Source organism: Conger conger, chromosome 6, assembly GCF_963514075.1.
Source record: "Conger conger chromosome 6, fConCon1.1, whole genome shotgun sequence".
Classification (NCBI taxonomy): Eukaryota; Metazoa; Chordata; class Actinopteri; order Anguilliformes; family Congridae; genus Conger; species Conger conger.
The window spans coordinates 35,208,640-35,228,356 of NC_083765.1; the positions used below are offsets into that span (position 1 = coordinate 35,208,640).

Consider the following 19,717-nt stretch of genomic DNA (forward strand, 5'->3'; position numbering starts at 1 on the left):
CAGCTGTCAATCACTTCACAAGCTGCATGAGACCTGCTTCCAGCCAGGTTTCCTTTCCCTGTTTAAACCATTTGAGATTTATTTTTGCCTTGCAAATTTTCCATAAATCATAAATACACTTTCCATTTTACAATGTCTACTCACTATTTTTACAAATGCTTGGGTCTGCATAATTCTATGCAGTATAAGTACTATGACATTTTTCTTTATTGTACCCATACTCTTTACCGCCAAAGAGCAGCCTCAGGGTGTTGTCTGTTCAGTTGTTGTGTCACTAGTTCTTCACACTTCTGCAGTGTGACAGTGAACATCCCATGAAGTGATCAGAGATTTGTGATACCACTCCAGCCCTATGCTGTACCTTGTGAAAGGGATTTTTCGGAGGACAGGCTGCTGGTATTGCGTTATGATCAGGTGCCGCACAGAGCACGCATGCTACAGGAGTGCTGTTGGTGACAGCAGGGCATACTATGTTATACTATACCGAATACATAGCTGCCAACTCTCACGCTTTCGGCGTGAGACACACGCATTTGCCTGTTTTCACAAGCACATGCAAATGCGTGTGTCTCACGCCGAAAGCGTGAGAGTTGGCAGCTATGCGAATAAGGTTTGGTCTTTGTTGTTTTAGACCACAGTAGCAACAAGGGTGTGTCCGTCAGCCTAGCCTGACAAATTCTTAATGTGGCGTTGACTTGTTACCCTTCACATTCCAGGGAAAAAACATGTCATTTTGGGCGTTGGTTTCGGAGCTGTTCCAGCGGCTCGTTTCCAGGGAGACGGGCTCCTGGCAGTGAGTGGCACAGCAGATGGGCAAGTGCTTGTGCCACAGAGGATGATACTGGTCTCATGAAGACACTGATCCTGGGTCAGTGTTAGTGTATACACTCCCTGCCTCAGAGCTGATATTTAGGCTGATCCTGGGACAGTGTTAGCATACACGCTCCCTGCCTCAGAGCTGATATTTAGGCTGATCCTGGGACAGTGTTAGCATACACACTCCCTGCCTCAGAGCTGATATTTATGCTGATCCTGGGACAGTGTTAGCATATACACTCCCAGCCTCAGAGTTCATATTTAGGCTGATCCTGGGTCAGTGTTAGCATGCACACTCCCTGCCTCAAAGTTAATCTTGCCCAGGGACCCCATGTCTGGCTATGGTGACAGACAGGCCTTCATATCCACACTCATTAGGGAATTGAATATACAGTACTGCAATATCTATCATAAATATGTGTACTGAAAATATAATGATACTTATATTGAACAGTCATGAAAGTATTTAATTACAATAAAAATAAAATAATGCGAAAAATGCAGTAGAAAAATAAGAAAATGATGATGTCATAATTGTAAATTATTATTCTATTAGCACAATAATGAGTATATTCTGTTGTATAGCTATTGTAGTGTTGAAGTACTGTATCTTGATACTGTATGTTAATCTCAGTTAGAGAAGGAAGTAGTTTGGAACTGGAGACGCCTTAGTCTATTTCCATTAGTAATTAATCTCTCATCAGCTTTATAATGGAGGTCCAGTCAGTATAAAAGCAGTGCTTTCTGCTGTCATAGGGGTTTGATCTCTGAAGAGGCCTTTTAAAACAACAGAAGTGGTCGACCCAGGCATAATCAGCAGCTAAGATGCTATTATATTCTCTTGAGCTACAGACAGTTTCAAACCACCCCTCGTTCAGCATGCTTGAGCTAATTAGAGTCAAGTGAGAGCTTGTATTTTTTCCCTCCTTTTTAATCTTGCTTGAGTCAGGGCTTAGATTTACCAATCGAATACCCTCCAAGGCAATGCATTTTGGGGTTTTAATGAATGTAGCTCTGGAAAATTGAAGCCATCCAATGTCATACCCCGCTCCCTGCATATTAGTGTGCATTGTTCATTACTCATACCTGGATCCCCACAGGTAACCTCCAAAACATGCAGCTGGCTGCTGGATGAAAAATCATGTCAGAAACAAATACATACTTGTTTTGGATTCAGAAACAATTACATATTTGTTTTGGATTCAGATACTTTTCTCTGCTCTAGTGATTGAGGCTACCAATAGGACCAGAAGGGGGTTTTGCAGTTTTTGAGAGTATTTTATAGGTTCCAATACACCAGACTTTTTCAAAACTCTTTTAGCATCCTTGTTACATGTAGAATATCTACAATCTTGCTGATTGGCTGCTGATCAAGGCTGTTTCTGTGAGAGATAAATCTCTCTGAATGGCTGCTGATTAAGGCTGTTTCTGTGAGAGGGAAATCTCTCTGAATGGCTGCTGATTAAAGCTGTTTCTGTGAGAGTGAAATCTCGCTGGATGGCTGCTGATCAAGGCTGTTTCTGTGAGAGTGAAATCTCACTGAATGGCTGCTGATTAAGGCTGTTTCTGAGAGAGAGAGAAATCTCTGAATGGCTGCTGATTAAAGCTGTTTCTTTGAGAGAGAAATCTCTCTGAATGGCTGCTGATTAAGGCTGTTTCTTTGAGAGAGAAATCTCTCTGAATGGCTGCTGATTAAGGCTGTTGGCTGTTTCTGTGAGAGAGAAATCTCTCTGAATGGCTGCTGATTAAAGCTGTTTCTGTGAGAGAGAAATCTCTCTGAATGGCTGCTGATTAAAGCGGTTTCTGTGAGAGAGAAATCTCTCTGAATGGCTGCTGATTAAGGCTGTTTCTGTGAGAGAGAAATCTCTCTGAATGGCTGCTGATTAAGTCTGTTTCTGTGAGAGAGAAATCTCTCTGAATGGCTGCTGATTGAGGCTGTTTCTGTGAGAGAGAAATCTCTCTGAATGGCTGCTGATTAAGGCTGTTTCTGTGAGAGAGAAATCTCTCTGAATGGCTGCTGATTAAGGCTGTTTCTGTGAGAGTGAAATCTCTCTGAATGGCTGCTGATTAAGGCTGTTTCTGTGAGAGAGAAATCTCTCTGAATGGCTGCTGATTAAGGCTGTTTCTCCCTTCTGCTCTCACCGAGGCCAAATGGAAAGCCATTGTGCCTTGTGCGGATCTGAGTGAAACTCAAAGAGGTAATCATTTGCTGCTCGGTGCAATGATTTTGGCAGGGCCCCCCCCCCCACCTCCACACACAAAAGGCCTGATGCACTTCAGTATCTGCGTGTATTGGCAGGCTAAGAAGAGGTGCATGCTGGGAATATAAGCATTATGACGGTGTGTGACTCTGTGTTGTGTATGTTCAGAGCCTCAGGTTTCTGCAGGCTGTGTGTGGTTGAGTGGGCACATTCAGCTCTGCCAAGCAAAGAGAGGAGCTACACAAGTACAGGGGACTGACCGCTAATGTGGGGAGCAAACCTGGGTCAAATACCTCATTGTTTTGGATTAAAATACTTTTCTACGCTTTACTGAGCTTGTCTAGTGTATTGGAACCGATTAAACGCTCTCAAAAGGTGCAAGTCCTGCCTTCTGGTCCACTTGGTTGCCTCAGTTACACCAGGCAAGATCATTTGAGTACAGAACAGTATTTCAATCCAAAATAATTATGTTTGACCCAGGTCTAGTGGGGAGGCATGGCTTGAGCTACAAAAAGGCTGTGATTGATCTGTATAGAGGGTACTGCCCATCTCTAACTCTGCCCTGACCCTCGGTTCGGGCCACACACCCACTGACTGGTAGGGGTGGGCGGTTGGGGGGTGGTCTTCACCCAGGGGAAGGCATGTTGGACTGATGGGGGAACAGGTGATGGATGCAGCCCTGTCGTACTGAATGAATATGAATGAGATCTTCATTAAGTCTGAGGCGGTGTTAATACCCGCATCTCTCTGACACGCGAGGGGGCCACCGCCTAGGGCCACTCAGTGTGCAACCCCTCCTGTGTGCAGCACTCCTGGGGGGCCACGCATCTTGTGGGCCACCGTCCAACTGTGCTCTGAGAAGGGCCCTGAGCTTTAAGGTCAGGCTCCGTGGGAGGAGAGGAGGGGAGAGGAGGAGAGGTAGGGAGGGGAAAGAGGGAGGAGGGAAGGAGAGGCCCACTCTAGCTGCCTCTGAGCGCCTTGTTTGTTCCATGAGCTCCCGGCGAAGAAGCGCGCTAATGGCTCGGTGGCTAACTGTGGCTAGTCGATTGCGGATCCAGACCGCCAAACACGCCTGGCCCGAGTGTTGCACCGCGGCTCAACGCCAGTTTCGGAGGGAGGTGTGACTCGACGGTTTTAAGCCGGCCGGAGATTGAGCCTCTCAGCAGCACCTGCGCTCCAGAGTGCCTGGGGGCCCCCCCTGCCCCCGCTAGCCCCCCCCCCCCCCCACCCGTCCCCGCCCCTCGCGTGATTACAGGGCTCTTTATCACCAGGGACAATCAGCGGGGAGCTCAGCTCTGCTCAATGCTCATGACGTCACCGTCCTCGGAGGTTCCTCCCTCCCTCCCTCCCTCCCTCCCTCAGTCTGTCTCCCTTTGTCTCCCTCCGTTCTCCTGAAGTGGCGCCTTTCACTCTCAGCCCGCTCCAGTGGGGCGGCCTCCCTCCTCAGTCGAGGCGTGAGAGTGGTCGCGCCTTTCCCGCGACCTTCACACTGCTCCGGAAGGTTCTGTAACTGGATTAGAGGGAGCGAAGGGACGAGGGGGAGAACGTGAGAGAGCGGGAGAGGGGGGAAGCAGGAGACAGAGAGAGAAGGAGATATGGAAAGAAGGGAAGAAGAGAAGATCCCGACAGCCACAGTTGGCATGTAACTTTTCCCTGAGAGCAGAACGCATACGGGTTTGAATAGAGTGGAGGGGACATAAGGTTGAGACCCAGGTGTGGCAAGATAGTTAGCCTCAGCACCCCTCAACTAAAACATAGCCTTGTGAACACACCCAACAACGTGTGAAGAACCTTCCCCTAACCAGGAAAAGGGGTGTCTGCTCTGCTAAGCCAATCAGAGAAAGGGAGAGAGAGAAAGAGACAGAGAGGGAGGGAGAGAGAGAAAGAGACAGAGAGGGAGAGAGAGAGAGAGAGACAGACAGAGAGAGAGGGAGAGAGAGACAGAGAGAGAGGGAGAGCAAGAGAGAAAGAGAGAAAGCTGTGCTGTGGGTTTGTTGAGACTCCAACACTTATCAGTGCGGAGGGCTAATTACGGCCATATTGTCCTGTCCTGCCTCCACACGGCTGCCTAATGAGGTCTGTGTGGAGTGATGGGTTGCCTCCTGCTCTATTTCTCTCCCTCCCTCCCTCCCTCCCTCCCTCCCTCTCTATATCTGTTGCTTATCCTACTCCCTCCTTCCCTCCCTCTTTCTCTCTGGCCCTAATATCTCAGCCTTTTCCCCCTCTACCTCTTTTCTCTCTTCTTCCATCTTGCCTTCCTTCTGCCTTCATCCCTCTGCTATCTGTTTCCGTCCTGTGTAGTCCTAATCTCTCCTTTCTCACTCTCTCCTTAATCTCTTCTTTGCCCTCCCCTTCCCTCCGTTTACTTTTTGTTTCCCTCTCCCTCTCTCTCTCATCTCCTGCTTTCTGTTCACAGAATAGTAATATTCTCTGACTCTCAACCTCAAATGTTTACTTCCTCGTGGGCGGGTGTAATCATTCTTATCAACCGGGTTACGTGATAGGAATTTGGGGTGGCCAATCAGATTTCAGGGGTAGCCAGTGCCCCCTCAGCAACCGACACTGCTCGAGTCTCATAGTTTGTGCGTCAGCAGATTGCAGTGCCCTGCAGCTGTGTGTGTGTGTGTGTGTGTGTGTGTGTATGTGTGTGCAGGCGTGCGCACTGGTGTAGAGAGAGAGATCATCATCTGCTAATCAGCTCCTAGCAGACTGCAGGGGGCGACAGTGAGCAGGTGGGGCGTCGCCGCTGGTGGCCAGATGCCAGAGGACTCGTAGACACAAGCTGTGAGCCTCAGCATCACAGCTCACTGTGTCCCTCTTTCTCTCGCTCCCTCTCTCCCAAGTCATGTTCCTGGCAGGAGAGGATAAGGAATTCTAAATTTAGGGAAAAATGATTTGTTGGTATTTCTCACATTTAATGAGGGAACATAGCTCTGTCTAGATCAGCTGTCGGTTGCAGTGGGAGTTTGCTCACTTGTTTCTCCCCCTCTCTCTCTTTCTCTCACACATGCTCTCTCTCTCTGTCTCTCTCTCTCTCTTCCTCTATTTTCAATTTCAATTTGATGTATTGTTCTGACACACACAATGGTGTTGCCAATGCCAAATCCTATACATGTTACAGTAAAGCTAAATAAATCTCTCTCTTCCCACCCCCTCTATCTATCTCTCTCTCTTTTTATCTATCTCCTTCCCCCTTCTTTTAATCTGAGAGAAATAGAAGCAGGTCTGAGACCCCTCTGCCCTTCTCGATGTCCATCTGCGGGAATACTGTGGGAATATTGGAATACGGATGCTTTGGGACAGGCTCAGCTGCTGGGGGGCGGGTTACGAAGAGGGCAGGGGTCAGAGGTCAGGGTATTACCATCTCGCTCTCTCCCATGATGCATTTCTGCAGCATATCGCCTCAGTTGTTGCCATTAGTAAGAAGGTCACTGCGGTCGCACACGCGGGTCAAACATCAAGGGCATTTCCATTCTGTCGACTGGAGCAAATGTAGTGTCCTGCAGGGATGGGACCGCCCGCAGAAATTCTGTCTTTGGCTCTCCCCTCAGGACGAGGTCGAGTGTAAGCTAGCCGTGTGACACACGCAGGGGCTCGGCCGTGTACACAGCGATGTATGTGCGTGTACATGCTTGTGCTCGCAAGTGTCTCCTTTTTCCCTGCGTCACAGTAGCTTCAGAACCCAGACAGCCAGACCTCCAGAGATCTCAGGACATTCTCACCTCACTGTCTGGGAACAGCATTTACAGTAGCAGGGACAGGGGCAGGCAGACCAGGAACGTGCCAGCTTACGCCGCATTAGCGTGTATCTCGTGACTCTGTACAGAACACCTGTGTGAGTGTGAACGCGTCGCTCGGGCGTTGACGTGTGCTGTTCTGTGTTGCCCTGCTATTCTCTAAGCTGAGGTGCTGTTTCTCCCAGCGTGAACCTCACCACGCCTCTCTCTGTCTCTCCCTCTGTCTCTCGCTCCTCCAGGCGGACGCTAAGATGGTGTGCGACGTGGTGAGCCGCATGGAGGACACGGAGCCGTACTCGCCAGAGCTCCTCGGCGCCATGATCCGCCTCTGGTCCGACTCCGGCATCCAGGAGTGCTTCAGCCGCGCCCGCGAATACCAGCTCAACGACTCCGCCCAGTAGTGAGTGCTGAGCCCCCTGCAGGCCGTGTGGGGAAGTGCAGTTTGAATGCGAGAGGAGCGGTTTGTCACTCTCATTCCAGCCGCTTTGCAACTCAAATCAGTATGAAGGATAAGCAACTGTTGTGGGCTTGTTTGGTGTGTGTATGTGGGTATGTTTGTGTATTTTCATGCGTGTGTATCTTTATATAAGGGTGTTTATCCATTTATATACAGTACAGTATGTGTGGGTGTGCGTGTGTTTGTGTGTATGTGTGTGTGTGTGCGCGCTTGTGTGAGTATATGCATGTGCGCGCACGCGCGTGTGTGTGTGTGTGTGTGTGTGCGTGTATGTGCAGATCTATGTGTCTGTGTGTGTCTGTGTGTGTGCATGCATGCATGTGTGTGTGTGTCTGTGTGTGTGTGCATGCATGCATGTGTAGGTATGTGTGTGTGTGCGTGTGCGTGTGCGTGTGTGTGTATGTGTATGTGTCTGTGTATGCGTGCGCGCGCGTGTGTATGTGCGTGTGCGTGTATGTGCATATCTGTGTGTCTGTGTGTCTGTGTGTGCGTGCATGCATGTGTGTGTGTGTCTGTGTGTGTGTGCATGCATGCATGTGTATGTATGTGTGCGTGTGTGTGTATGTGTCTGTGTATGCGTGCGCGTGCGCGCGCGCGCATGTGCATGTGTGTGTATGTATGTGCATATCTGTGTGTGTGTGTGTTTTGATGGACTGATGCTGGCCACTCTGCCTGGCAGTAGGTGCTGTGTGATGACAGTCACTGCTGAGATTGCTGTACGCTGTACTCTCAGGAAGACAGAGTTCGGGTCTTCAAGTAGCTCAGCACACATCAAAAGAACTGAGTGCGGCAGATTCCATCACCTGTCAAAGCCTAAACCAGGACACGAGCCATATGAGTCATCAATGATTAAACACTCTCCCTCTCTCTCATCTCAAAGCCTGAAATATCTACAAACATTATGCCCTCAATCCTCAGTTCATATCCAGTCCGAATATAATAAGAAGTAAAGACCAATAGAGCCTACTGTAACAGTCCAGACACTCCATAACTGCAGTGCTACACTCACCTTTACTGATACTGATACAGACAGAGGCCCTCACACTCAAAGAGACAGCTGTGCTCACACTAACAGTAGCCTTATTGTCATTCATACAGACAGATTTCTCCTCACTCAGACAGACATATTCACCATAGTTTGGTGTTGCTGTCAGTTTGAGAACTGATATTTCCATTGTCATTTCACCGCAAAAACCACATATTCTGAAACATTTTTTTGCTAAAAAAAAAGATGAAAATATTGTCAATGAGGTAAGACAGTTTGACTCATTTCAAGATTTACCAAGATAATAAGTTATGTTCTCTTGGCAAGCAAACATTAACTTCAAACAAGCTAATATTTTCTACTAGAGATTAGTAAAAAAATATATAAGATCTTAAGTCTTATTACAAGCCTATAATGCTGGTTAAGACTGTCACATATTGCAGTATTCCATCTACATAGATATTTCATTTTATATGTTGATTTTGGATTTGTGGAGTCTTACTATGGCAGAGAGCCAGAGGGATATGGGGCTTCTCACAGGTTGGGCTAGGTCACCGTATGAGTTAAAGTCAATAGAAGTAGATGGCAGGAGGGTAAAATGGGATTAATAATTTTATTTTATTTTTTTATATGGATATAGCTGTGCACATTACATTACATTACATTAATGGCATTTGGCAGACGCTCATATCCAGAGCGACGTACAACAAAGTGCAAAGTGCATACCCATAACCAGGGATAAGTGCGCTGAAAGACCCTAGAGGGAAGTACAATTTCAACTGCTACCTGTACAACAGAGATAAGGACTAGGTCCTATGCATTGGAGAAGTTCCCAAATTAAAAGTAGTAATTCGAAGTTGGATTCCTAAATGGAGGGGCAGTGGTTGGTGGGGATGGTGTCAGGAAGACCACACAAGTATGCTCTTTCCTCTGAAACACAATGATGTCATGCTGTTGCATCCACAAGCGCATTGGGCCTGCACAGGCATGAGCCTGAGGAAGACATTTCATGAGTCGACCAGCAGGGGGTGCTGGTTTGCAGTTAGATTCTGTGTTGGCCCGCTGAGTTGCCAGCCGCAGTCAGCACTGGTTCAGTCTGGATTCTGTACTACACCACAGAGCTCACCCACACACTAGAACGCTTCCTTAACATTACAGTATGTGCCACCCAGTAGCCTGAGAATAATTATTTATAACTCTCATACTTGTACAGACAGTATTTTTTCATCAGTCATATGTAGAGTAGTCGCCCTGAATACGTCGTCTGTGATGCATTGTCTTTAGGGGGGCGACATGGCTCAGGCAGTAAGAGCAGTCGTCTGGCAGTCGGAGGGTTGCCGGTTCGATCCCCCGCCCAGGCTGTGTCGAAGTGTCCCTGAGCAAGACACCCAACCCCCAAATGCTCCTGACGAGCTGGTCTGGGCCTTGCATGGCAGCCGATCACCGTCGGTGTGTGAGTGTGTGTATGAATGGGTGAATGGAGAAGCATCAGTTGTACAGCGCTTTGGATAAAGGCGCTATATAAATGCCTGCCATTCTGCCATTTTAGTCAGCTGCCCTTTCTGTTCACAACCAGTTTAATACATAATGAGAGAAGCAGTTCTGCTAAAGAGAGCAAAAGCCAGGGTCCATCATAAGATCCTGACCCTAATGCCTGGACACTGGATCTCTCTCTGAGCCCCACGGCGGAGATGTAACTTTCCATGACTGGGCCCCATCGTGGAGGAATAAGCTCCCGTCACCAAGCCCTGCGGTGGAGCAGCCTGTTCCATAACTCAGGCCCACGATGCAGCTGGATCTGCCTCACTGTTCTTCACATCACTGCACCCCATCATGGAGGAGGCCCATCAATCACCAGGCCCCACGGAGGAGCGAGTCTCTTCCCTCGACTGGGCCCCTCGGTGCAGTGCAGAAACACTGCAAAAAACAAAAATAACAAGTATCGTAGTCTTATTGAGAATTCAAATCATATATCTTTTACTTTTTCCTCTAAATAAGATGAACATATTGCCAGTGAGGTGAGATGGTTGGATTTATTTCAGGAATTTGACAATGAAATGAGAAAATATCACTTGTCAAGCAAACCTTAACTTGAAACAAGATAATATTATCTACATGAGAGAAAAAGATATAGGCCAGGTTTCACAGACACAGATTAAGCCTACTGCTGGACTAAATTCAATTTTGAATGGAGATTGTCTATACAAAACTCCATTTAGTCCAGGACTAAGCTTCATTGACGTCCATGAAACTGGTCTCATTACTGGACTAAAATGCTTCTTAAGACAGACACTCTGTGCAGTGAACCTCCAGCTCTGTACCAGGCCCGAGGTGCTGTAGTCAGATTTCAGCAGCTCTCTCAGTGTTAGCCCATCGGACAGCTTCTCCGGCAGAGAAACCAGATGCTCCGCTCTCCTCCCTGCCCTCCACCGGCTCCCCCTCTCAACAGCTGGATGGACAGGAGGAACAAGGCGGGAGGAGGCGGGGAGGAGAGGAGGGGGAGGGTTTGCCGTTTATCACAGGACCCAGCGACACATAACTCGCCCCTCCCAAGGTGGCATCAAGCCTGTTGATTGGGCGAGTGGAGGACCCGCGTTGGTGAATCCCCCACTGCGAACCCCTCCCTCTCGCAGCCCGAGACGATGGGCTAACGGCCGCGGTCAACCTTCAGATAACATTAGCGCAGATAAACACTCAAGGCGAAGTACAGGAAGGGAGAGCGCAATGTCTTATTTCAGTGCTGCTGTCACAGGTTAGGTGGCTCTTCCATACACTTTACACGCACTTTACAGTAAGGCAGCCTTTATATCCCTCTATGTCTTATCTTTGGACATCAGTAGGAGCTGCTACTTGAGGAGAATGTGATGTAAGGCTTACAGCACAGTCGAGTAGGGTGGGGGTGGAAGACTAACAGCTCGGCATTATTTGGCCATTTAGCCCCCATGATGGAGGTCTTTGTTGACATAGTTGTCATTTACAGTTTTTTTTTTTTTTATGCTTTCTCCACTTTTTCTCCATAATTTGGAATGGGCAATCATGCTCACGATGCATTGCTCATCATCACCTCCATTGCCATGCTGTACAAAAAAACTCTGTCCCTACGAGTGTTTTAGTCTTGTAATGAAACTCAAAAGTAGAAAATTACGTTACTTTTTGCTTGACATGTGAAATTGTCTTACCGCATTGGCAAATCTTAAACTGAGTAAAACTGTCTCACCTCTATGGGGTGTCAAATGTGACATTAAATTACACTGTACTTTTTCTGCGCATGTTTCCCCACATTTAAGCAAAATATCCCTTTTTTCTCACATTTAGCAAAATAAATCTACATTCTGCATTTAGAATCTTTGAAATGATAGGTGTAAATGTTAAATGTGCTTTGCAGAATTATATATATATAAGCTAAATATTGCATTATTTAGTGGTTTTTATTGTTTAGCTAAATGTATAACCATTTAGCTAAATGTATTGATTCTAAAAGCCAGAATCCCTCCCTCTGCTGGCCGCAGTCACCATGGCACAGCTTAACTTCCTCACGAGACCGCGGGGCCTTCCTGTGCATTAAAACAGTGCCTTAGCAGTGTGAGCCACTTGGCAGACCGTCATTCTAGCACTGAAAGACTGTGGAGCAAACTGCTGCAGATGGCCTACAGTTTAAACCTGCTCCCATGCAAATCTTCCACAAATAAAGCTGGCACAAATTTGCATTGGCACTGTCTGTTTGATAATAAACAATTCATCGTGCGGAGAGAGAGAGAGGGGAGAGAGAGAGACAGAGAGAGGGAGAGAGCTGTTGTCATAGTTGTTGTCAGCTGTGCTTAACATTTATTGATTAGTCATCTTCATTCGTTTGTGGTCGAATGTGCATTTCCATATGCATTACCGGTGTTGCGTAAATGCCTAATTGTGTGTAGTATTCTGTTCATAAAGTGTTTAGATTTTGAGAGAGAGAGAAAGAGGACAATAGAGGGATGGGGAGAGAGGGGGGGTAATAGGGAATGAAGTAAATATAGAGAGATGACAAAGTAAATAGATGGAGAGATGGATGAGTAGAAATGGAGGAAAGTGAGATTCGGGAAGCTTATGGTTTCAACTCCATTCTGTGCATTTTCTAATGTTAGGATTCAAAATAAATTCAAAGGATGAGACAAAGGCAGTGACCTGTTCTATCAGTTGTCAGAAAGGTGATTCCTTGGACAACATATTTAGCTCGACCATTCTTGTGCAGTGACAAGTGCCATTTGCAATAATGCTGCCCCCTGGGGGCAGTAAAGGCCATTACAAGCTACCATAGTGGAGAACCAGGTCCTTGGGCACACATAAAACCGGTATACACAAACTGCAGTGCTTCAGTCGGATTTTAGCAGTGTATTAGCAGTTTCATAGCCTTCATGGTCTGCTTCAGGTCTGACAGCGTGATAAAAAAAGGCCATTGCTGTGAGCACGAGAGAGAGTTGGCCCTTCGTTTTACTGCTTATGCCACCCTAACGCTAGTCCTCGGTGTGTTACAGCCTATGTAAAACAGGGATATATATGGCTGTTTCTTCAGCAGAGCTGGCAGAGTTTGCTCTGCTGAAAAGAAGAGCGGTTCAGACGCGGGTTAGCTGTGACGGCGCGGACTTCACCAGCGTGTCATTAATTGAATACGTCCCGAAGTGGGTGGTGCGGGCGCGGGCGGAGAACGGGGACGGCTGCAGGCGGTAGCTGGTGACAGAGAGAGGGATGGGGAAGGATAAGGTCAGGAGTAAATGGATGCTGGTTGCACCAGAGGGAGAGCGAGAGAGAAAGAGAAAGAGAGAGGGAGCCAGCCAAATGGAAGGATATCTGACAAAGTGGTGAGACAAGCTTTTCTCTCTCTGTTACTCTCACTCTCTCCCCTTTCCTTTCTGTCATCTCTCACTGCCGGCCGAACGGAGACGTGAGTAACAGCCAGCGTCGGCTCTGTCCCGCTCCTCGTGCAAGATTTATAATGAGGGTGCTCCAGTTCTGGGCTCTCGGCCACTCAAAGCCAGTTTGGCACTGGAAGACGCAGTCCTTGTGGAGCCCAGCTCTGTCTTTTACCTGTATATAGAGAGAGGTGTGAAGTCGGGTTTCTATTCCTCATAAGCCGCTATCACAAGAAAACGAGCATCGACGAAAGGCTTTTCAGGCTTTTGGCTCCATCCGAGTCGATTAATAAGGCAGTTGCAGGATGGTGTGATGTGTTATCAGCCACACGGCCCAACTTTGACCCCTGGGGTGGTGTTGGAATGTTAAAAGGATGCTCTCAAATCCTGCAGCTGATCCTCCAAGCTCCCCTGGCTTAAAGCCGTGTGATCTGTGAGGGAAACATGGTACCAGCACACAGGCAGAGTGTGTGTGGGTGTGTGTGAGCGGTGTGTGAGTGGCAACATGCACATACAGTATGTCTGTTCAAGCAGGCATATATGCATCGGTTCAAGTATGTTTCCATGTGAGTATGTTTTCATGTGCATACATGTATGTGTGTACCTGTGTATGTTTGTGTTTGTGTTTCTTTTCAAGCAGGTGTGTGTGTATGTGTTTGGGTGTCTGCTTGTGTGTGTACTATGTATGCAGATAGATATGTGCCTGTGTGTGTGTGTGTGTGTGTGTGCAGATGGGTGTGCATGTCCTTGCCCGGGTATTTACAGAGACAGCCATTAGCTGTGATGACATGGCTGTCACTAGGAGACCAGGCGGTGGGAGAGAGAGAAAGGGAAAATGCTCAAGGATGTTCTGCCAACATGTTAAAACTCTGACAGCTGGGGCCCTCCATGGCTCCTCCCCAAGGCTCCATAATATTTATAGTAATCAAATGACGCAATGTGAGTCAGAGCAGCCGTGTGGAGCAGTGATCAGAGCAGCAGTGTGGAGCAGTGATCAGAGCAGCAGTGTGGAGCAGTGGTCAGAGCAGCAGTGTGGAGCAGTGGTCAAACCAGCAGTGTGGAGCAGTGGTCAGAGCAGCAGTGTGGAGCAGTGGTCAGAGCAGCAGTGTGGAGCAGTGGTCAGAGCTGCAGTGTGGAGCAGTGGTTAAAGCAGCAGTGTGGAGTAGTGGTCAGAGCAGCAGTGTGGAGCAGTGGTTAAAGCAGCGGTGTGGAGCAGTGGTCAGAGCAGCAGTGTGGAGCAGTGGTCAGAGCAGCAGTGTGGAGCAGTGGTCAGAGCAGCAGTGTGGAGCAGTGGTTAGAGCAGCAGTGCGGAGCAGTGGTTTACAAAACAAATTATTGCCAAACTTTGCCATTTCAGAAATAGCAGTCTGTTGGCTGAATTGATTTGACTGATTGACAGTTGTTTTCTGAGTAAGGGGCCCTGGTGAATGACTAACACTGTGAGCTCACACCCTGCTCAGCTCTGCCTCTTTGTTTGTTCTTCTCGGAACACAGAGATGTTCATTGGAGAGGTCAGAGGCTGGCCTGTCATTCTTCTATTGATCAGCGTACTATTTTAAGCATCCCCAGCTTATCGAGCTCTGAGCTGAGTTATTGGGGATGGACAGGCAGCTCGATTGCACAGGGGGAATATAGACAAGAGATCTTTTACCGTGTAGTTCTTATCCCTGGTGTAAAATTCAGCTATGACAAGCTTGAAATGGCTAGGTACCTGCTGTTTCAAAACACAGCTTTATCTGGTCAAACCATGTTGAGTATAGAGCTGTTCTGAGTGAGTCAAAACCTAGCCTGGGCTGTTTTCTTCAGCAGGGATGCTATCTCTCTCTTACTCGTTTGTTTTCTCCACCGCCCCCCCTCCCTCTCGACCCAGCTACCTTGACAGCCTAGACCGGATCGGAGCCGCAGACTACCAGCCCACAGAGCAGGACATCCTCAGAACCCGGGTCAAGACCACTGGGATCGTAGAAACTCATTTCACCTTCAAGAACCTGCACTTCAGGTGAGACTCCTTCCTCCTCCTGCAAGCCAGGACCATAGAGTGTATACCATAGATATTCATGCCCGGACTATCCAGTGTCTGGATCATGTGACCTAAATTGTCAGGAAGTGATGTAATTCATAACACAGATGTCTGCATAGGTCTCATAAGAAAAAATGTCAAAATAGTTTAAATATTTTTGGAATTTACAGAACAGAAAAATAACAACTGTATAACTTCTAAATACAACAGTGATTTTCATTCATTTTTTCAATTGATAGTGTTGCTAAAAAAAAGTACAAGTCAACCTGCCTTGTGTATTCAGTCTCACTATCATTCTGTTCTTTAATCACCTACACCTCAGAGATATGCATCCACACGTCACTGCCATCCAGTGAGAACAGCCTCACTGTTTCTCACTCGCTCACCTGATCAGGGCTAAAAAATGCCTGGGAAAACGCCAAGTGTAAAATCCGCTCTCACGTCTGCACACACTCCGGGCTATCAGCCAGCGTCAGGCAGGCCTGCTGTCCAAAGCTTCCAAACGTCTCCTCCCTCGGAGTTTGGCATCCCTGGTGTAACATCCAGCTATGACCAGCTTGAAATTACCAGCTACCAGCTGTTTCAGAACATAGCTTGAGCTGGTCAAACCATGTTGAGTATGGGGCTGGAGTATGTTGAGTAATTTCACTGTCAGTTCAAGTCGCCGGTGGGATGACTGAACTCTCCCACCAGGAGAGGGTGCTGTTTTACCAGCTTAACTTTACGTGTCAGGATGTGTTTTTCTCTTTAGCTTTCTCTCCTTTTCTGGGTACATCGCAATACTGAAATACATCCTCCTTTCCTCCACTCATCATCTGAAAGTATGGAGGGGGGGAAGAAAGGAGGTTACATTATTAGAGTATTGGGAAGCAGCCCTCTCTCTCACACACACACACACAAACATACACACACACACACACACACACACACACATAATACATATCAGGTAATTTTTCCGCCACCAGCGCTCTGGTGAAACCAGCTCAAAGCTGATAGTACTTTACGCATACAAACAGAAAGATGTGCTCACTTAGGCACACGCAAACACACACAGACTTTCAGTGCCTGTCACCCATGGTTGGCTGAGGCAATGCTGTGAAAATTCAATATCACACCTGGAAGCAATCATGCTTTCTCAGCGGAGTTGTAGAGATAAAGCAAATAGTGCCAATTGCCTTGTCTTTTTTTCATGAAGTGACACCCCAAATGGAAAACATAAATTTGCTTCCCAGCCCGTAATTAAAACACAATGGTTTCTGGTTGGGTTTCTACACGCTGTGTCATTTCTGTTAAAACAGAACGGGCACCACCGTCGACACGATCCACAGACAATATGCTAGTTACGGGGAGAGACAGCTCTCCAGTAAAGCTGATGGAGTCTACTTCCAAGAAGTTCAATGTGTAGCTCAGCGCCACTTCTCAGAAACTCCAAGCGTTTGAGAGCAAACAGCGACCCGGTGCGAATAAGCTGAACAAACAATCCGTGACAGGTGTCACCGGCACCACCGCGGTCCACCTGCAGCAGGACCGTTCACCGACCGTTTTGCATAGTCATCGTGACCATTGCACCTCAGCTGTATGCAAGCAGAGTGGCGTAGCGCAACATTTGCTAAATGCTGCTGGGCCGACAGCTTTGGCAGCAGCAGGCCGCTAAAAGGGCACTGTCTGTTTGAGAAAGTCTGTTTGTGCCAGCCTCAACGGTCATTTGGAAAGCAGCCGTAAGCTGGGCAGGGCTGCTGTGCGTTTTTTCACCCAGGACATTCTGATACAAGCTGCCCTGAGCTGATCAGACTGACTGGAAGTGGACTTGACCACGCCTTGTCTCTATGAACCCACACACACTGAGGGCTCTTCCAATCTCTTATTTTACCCAAACCCTTGTTGCTCCGGTCCTCGACCGGCCTGGAAATTGATCGAGGTCCGCCATCTTTAAGGTCATTCCAACTTGTTCAATGCTCCTTGAAGGAGCTAGGGTGCTCATGAAGGATTCATGAGCAAGGAAACAGTATTATTTCTGAATGTGACATATAAATCGTCAGCCTGGGAATCCACCTCTCCCCGTCTGCTACGTCTGTAACTGACGTAGCTTCAAACTGATGCTTGAAAGAGCAAGGTCATTTCATTTGTCTAATACGCGTTTCCCCGATTCCTCCATCCTTGTGTCCTTTCCCTGCTTCCTTTCCTTGCGTCCTCCAAAGGTCGGAGCTAGGAGTATGCTAGCAAAGGCAGCAAAGAGGTAGAAATAAGTGATTGGAAAGAACCCAGTACCAGCCAAAAAGGTTGGGTTCCTCTTAAGGTTTCTTCCAAGATGCTTCCAAGAGTTTTTCCTGTCACCTTTGCCTTACTTTACAGGGTTTAGTCTGGGGTGTGCTGTGAACGATATTCTTTGGAAAATGCAGCTCAGCTTTGCTTGTGCAACTCACCTTGTGCGTGCTGCATTGTGTAATAGCATTGACATTACATTAAGTCACAATGACACATTCTGCAGATGCTCTCATCCACAACAACTTGCAGGTAAGTGCAAATAACCAAGGCTAGAGGAACACTGCCGGCACAATATAACCCTCTGCATGCGCTGTCCTCCCCAGGCTGTTTGATGTAGGAGGTCAAAGGTCAGAGAGGAAGAAGTGGATCCACTGCTTTGAGGATGTGACGGCCATCATTTTCTGCGTGGCCTTGAGCGGTTACGACCAGGTGCTTCACGAAGACGAGACCACGGTCAGTCCCTCTCTCTGTTCCTGTATTATTTTTATATTTTCTTCTCTTGTCATGTACTGAGTCTCCTCGGAGTGCTGTGTGATTGTGTCTATTTGGATCAGCAACATGAGGATCTGCTCCAAGGCAGTAAGTCGAACATACCTGGCTAGTACATGAGACGAAATCACTACACAAAGATACACTCAAACCATCAAAAAAACCAAGCTAGGAGGCTGAAATGGAATATGCCAGAACATAGTTGTTAGCCTATCAAAAGCTTGGTATGAATCCAAGCTGGCATGAACACAAATACAGTCACTAAACTACACCAAAGTGGGTAAAATTGAAAATATCTCCCAAAATTGACTTACAATGCTTTATTTATAAAGCTCTTCTGTGGGAAATAGTGTGAAATACATAAAAAGAAACAGGTCATCAATGACACAAGATAAAAACACAATAAAACAATTTGGATAATGACTATGGCATCAAGGTTGATAAATAGAACAGAAATTGATATGTCACACAATATTGAGTGGCACATACATCTACCCATTAATCAAACCAAAGGCTCAAATACACCAGACAATTTAAAGTATTTGAATCCAAAACAAGTATGTATTTAACCCAGGTCTGCAGTACTCTGTACAAACACACGAGGCCATGGTAAGGTTTGTGCTGTGCTGTAGCCAACTATGCATATATGTCTTTTGGATGTGTTGACTAAGATAGAGCCCACTGGTTTTACTCCATCTACATTGGCAGCTGACCCTAGGGTATATGAGGCCACTGCCAGTAGACACTAAGATCATTTTGTCCTAAAACAGCTGTTATAACATAACCCTGGTGTTTCAGATTTCAAATGTTTTATTGTCTTTATGCTGTGATACTAAGTCAGAGATGGTACAAGCACCCACAATTATCACATCAAAGAGTAACACCACAGAGCTTTTGACTGAAGGCTCAGTTACTGGAAGAATGATGATAGCCCATATTTTCATTTCACTAGTAACTTGATCTTGTGTAGAATGACAAATGCAATGAAAGTGAAAACTATCACGTGAAATTTCATTGTTATTCACATACACAATTGGAACAGTTCTGCAGGTGTCCAGGATTCTCTATCCTCACTTCACTGCTCATACAACTTTTTTTTTTTTAGACATGCAGTATAAAAAGTGTATTTCCTGTTTCATTCTTTCTGGTTCTCACACCAGGGTCGAAGTTAACCAGACTTGACCTGGTGGCCTTTGTCCCCTGTGTGACACTTTGACCTCTGCAAGCTCTCACTTCCTGCAGAGAGCTCCAGCTTTGTCCCTGTGAAAGCAGGCATTGTTGTCTTGTTCAAAGCGCTAGCCAAGGTTATGCAAGATGTGATTTAATCCTCTATTATTGTTCTGTGTGTCTGTTCTCCTTTCAACTGGATTCATAGTCTGACGTAAAGTTTCTGAAGAAGGATGACATTAATTCTGTAGTCCCTGAGCTGCAGAGAACTGTTTTCATAGTTTTTGTGGCTTTTCTCCGAGCGCAACAATAGCTTTCCCTTCTGTGAGGAATGTGTGGACTTTGGTTGAGCTCTCACAGGCATTAGCCCAGAGAAAATACAGAAGCTCTATGATCATTTTTCATTACACAAAGTGAATACACAGAATGTATTTCCTAGTCAAATTTCTGATTAAGTCCTAAATCGCAGAAAAGGCGATAATCTGCAGTGGCTCCAACTACACTTTTATAAAGCATGGTTATGGTTACATTTATTAGCCACTGCAATGTAGAGTGTGGTCAGTTATGAAACTGGTTTAATTTTATTAATATGTTTTGTTCTTCCATCAAGATGAAACACCAGTGCTTTTGATACATTATAAAATTGATCTATAGAATTGCTCTCGTCACCTCAGTTCCTCCCCTTTTCCACCTG

The 19,717-nt window shown here is 46.8% G+C and overlaps 1 protein-coding gene across 2 annotated transcripts in view; it reads left to right on the forward strand.

The window, feature by feature from the left end:
• Window positions 1–19,717, forward strand: part of LOC133130128 (guanine nucleotide-binding protein G(o) subunit alpha) — a 108,264-nt gene that overhangs the window by 72,129 nt on the left and 16,418 nt on the right. For both annotated transcript variants that reach the window (XM_061244411.1, XM_061244413.1), the window contains exons 4-6: window positions 6,994–7,154; window positions 14,953–15,081; window positions 17,691–17,820. In XM_061244411.1, the coding sequence (XP_061100395.1) occupies window positions 6,994–7,154; window positions 14,953–15,081; window positions 17,691–17,820 (420 nt within the window). The remainder of the gene's footprint in view (window positions 1–6,993; window positions 7,155–14,952; window positions 15,082–17,690; window positions 17,821–19,717) is intronic.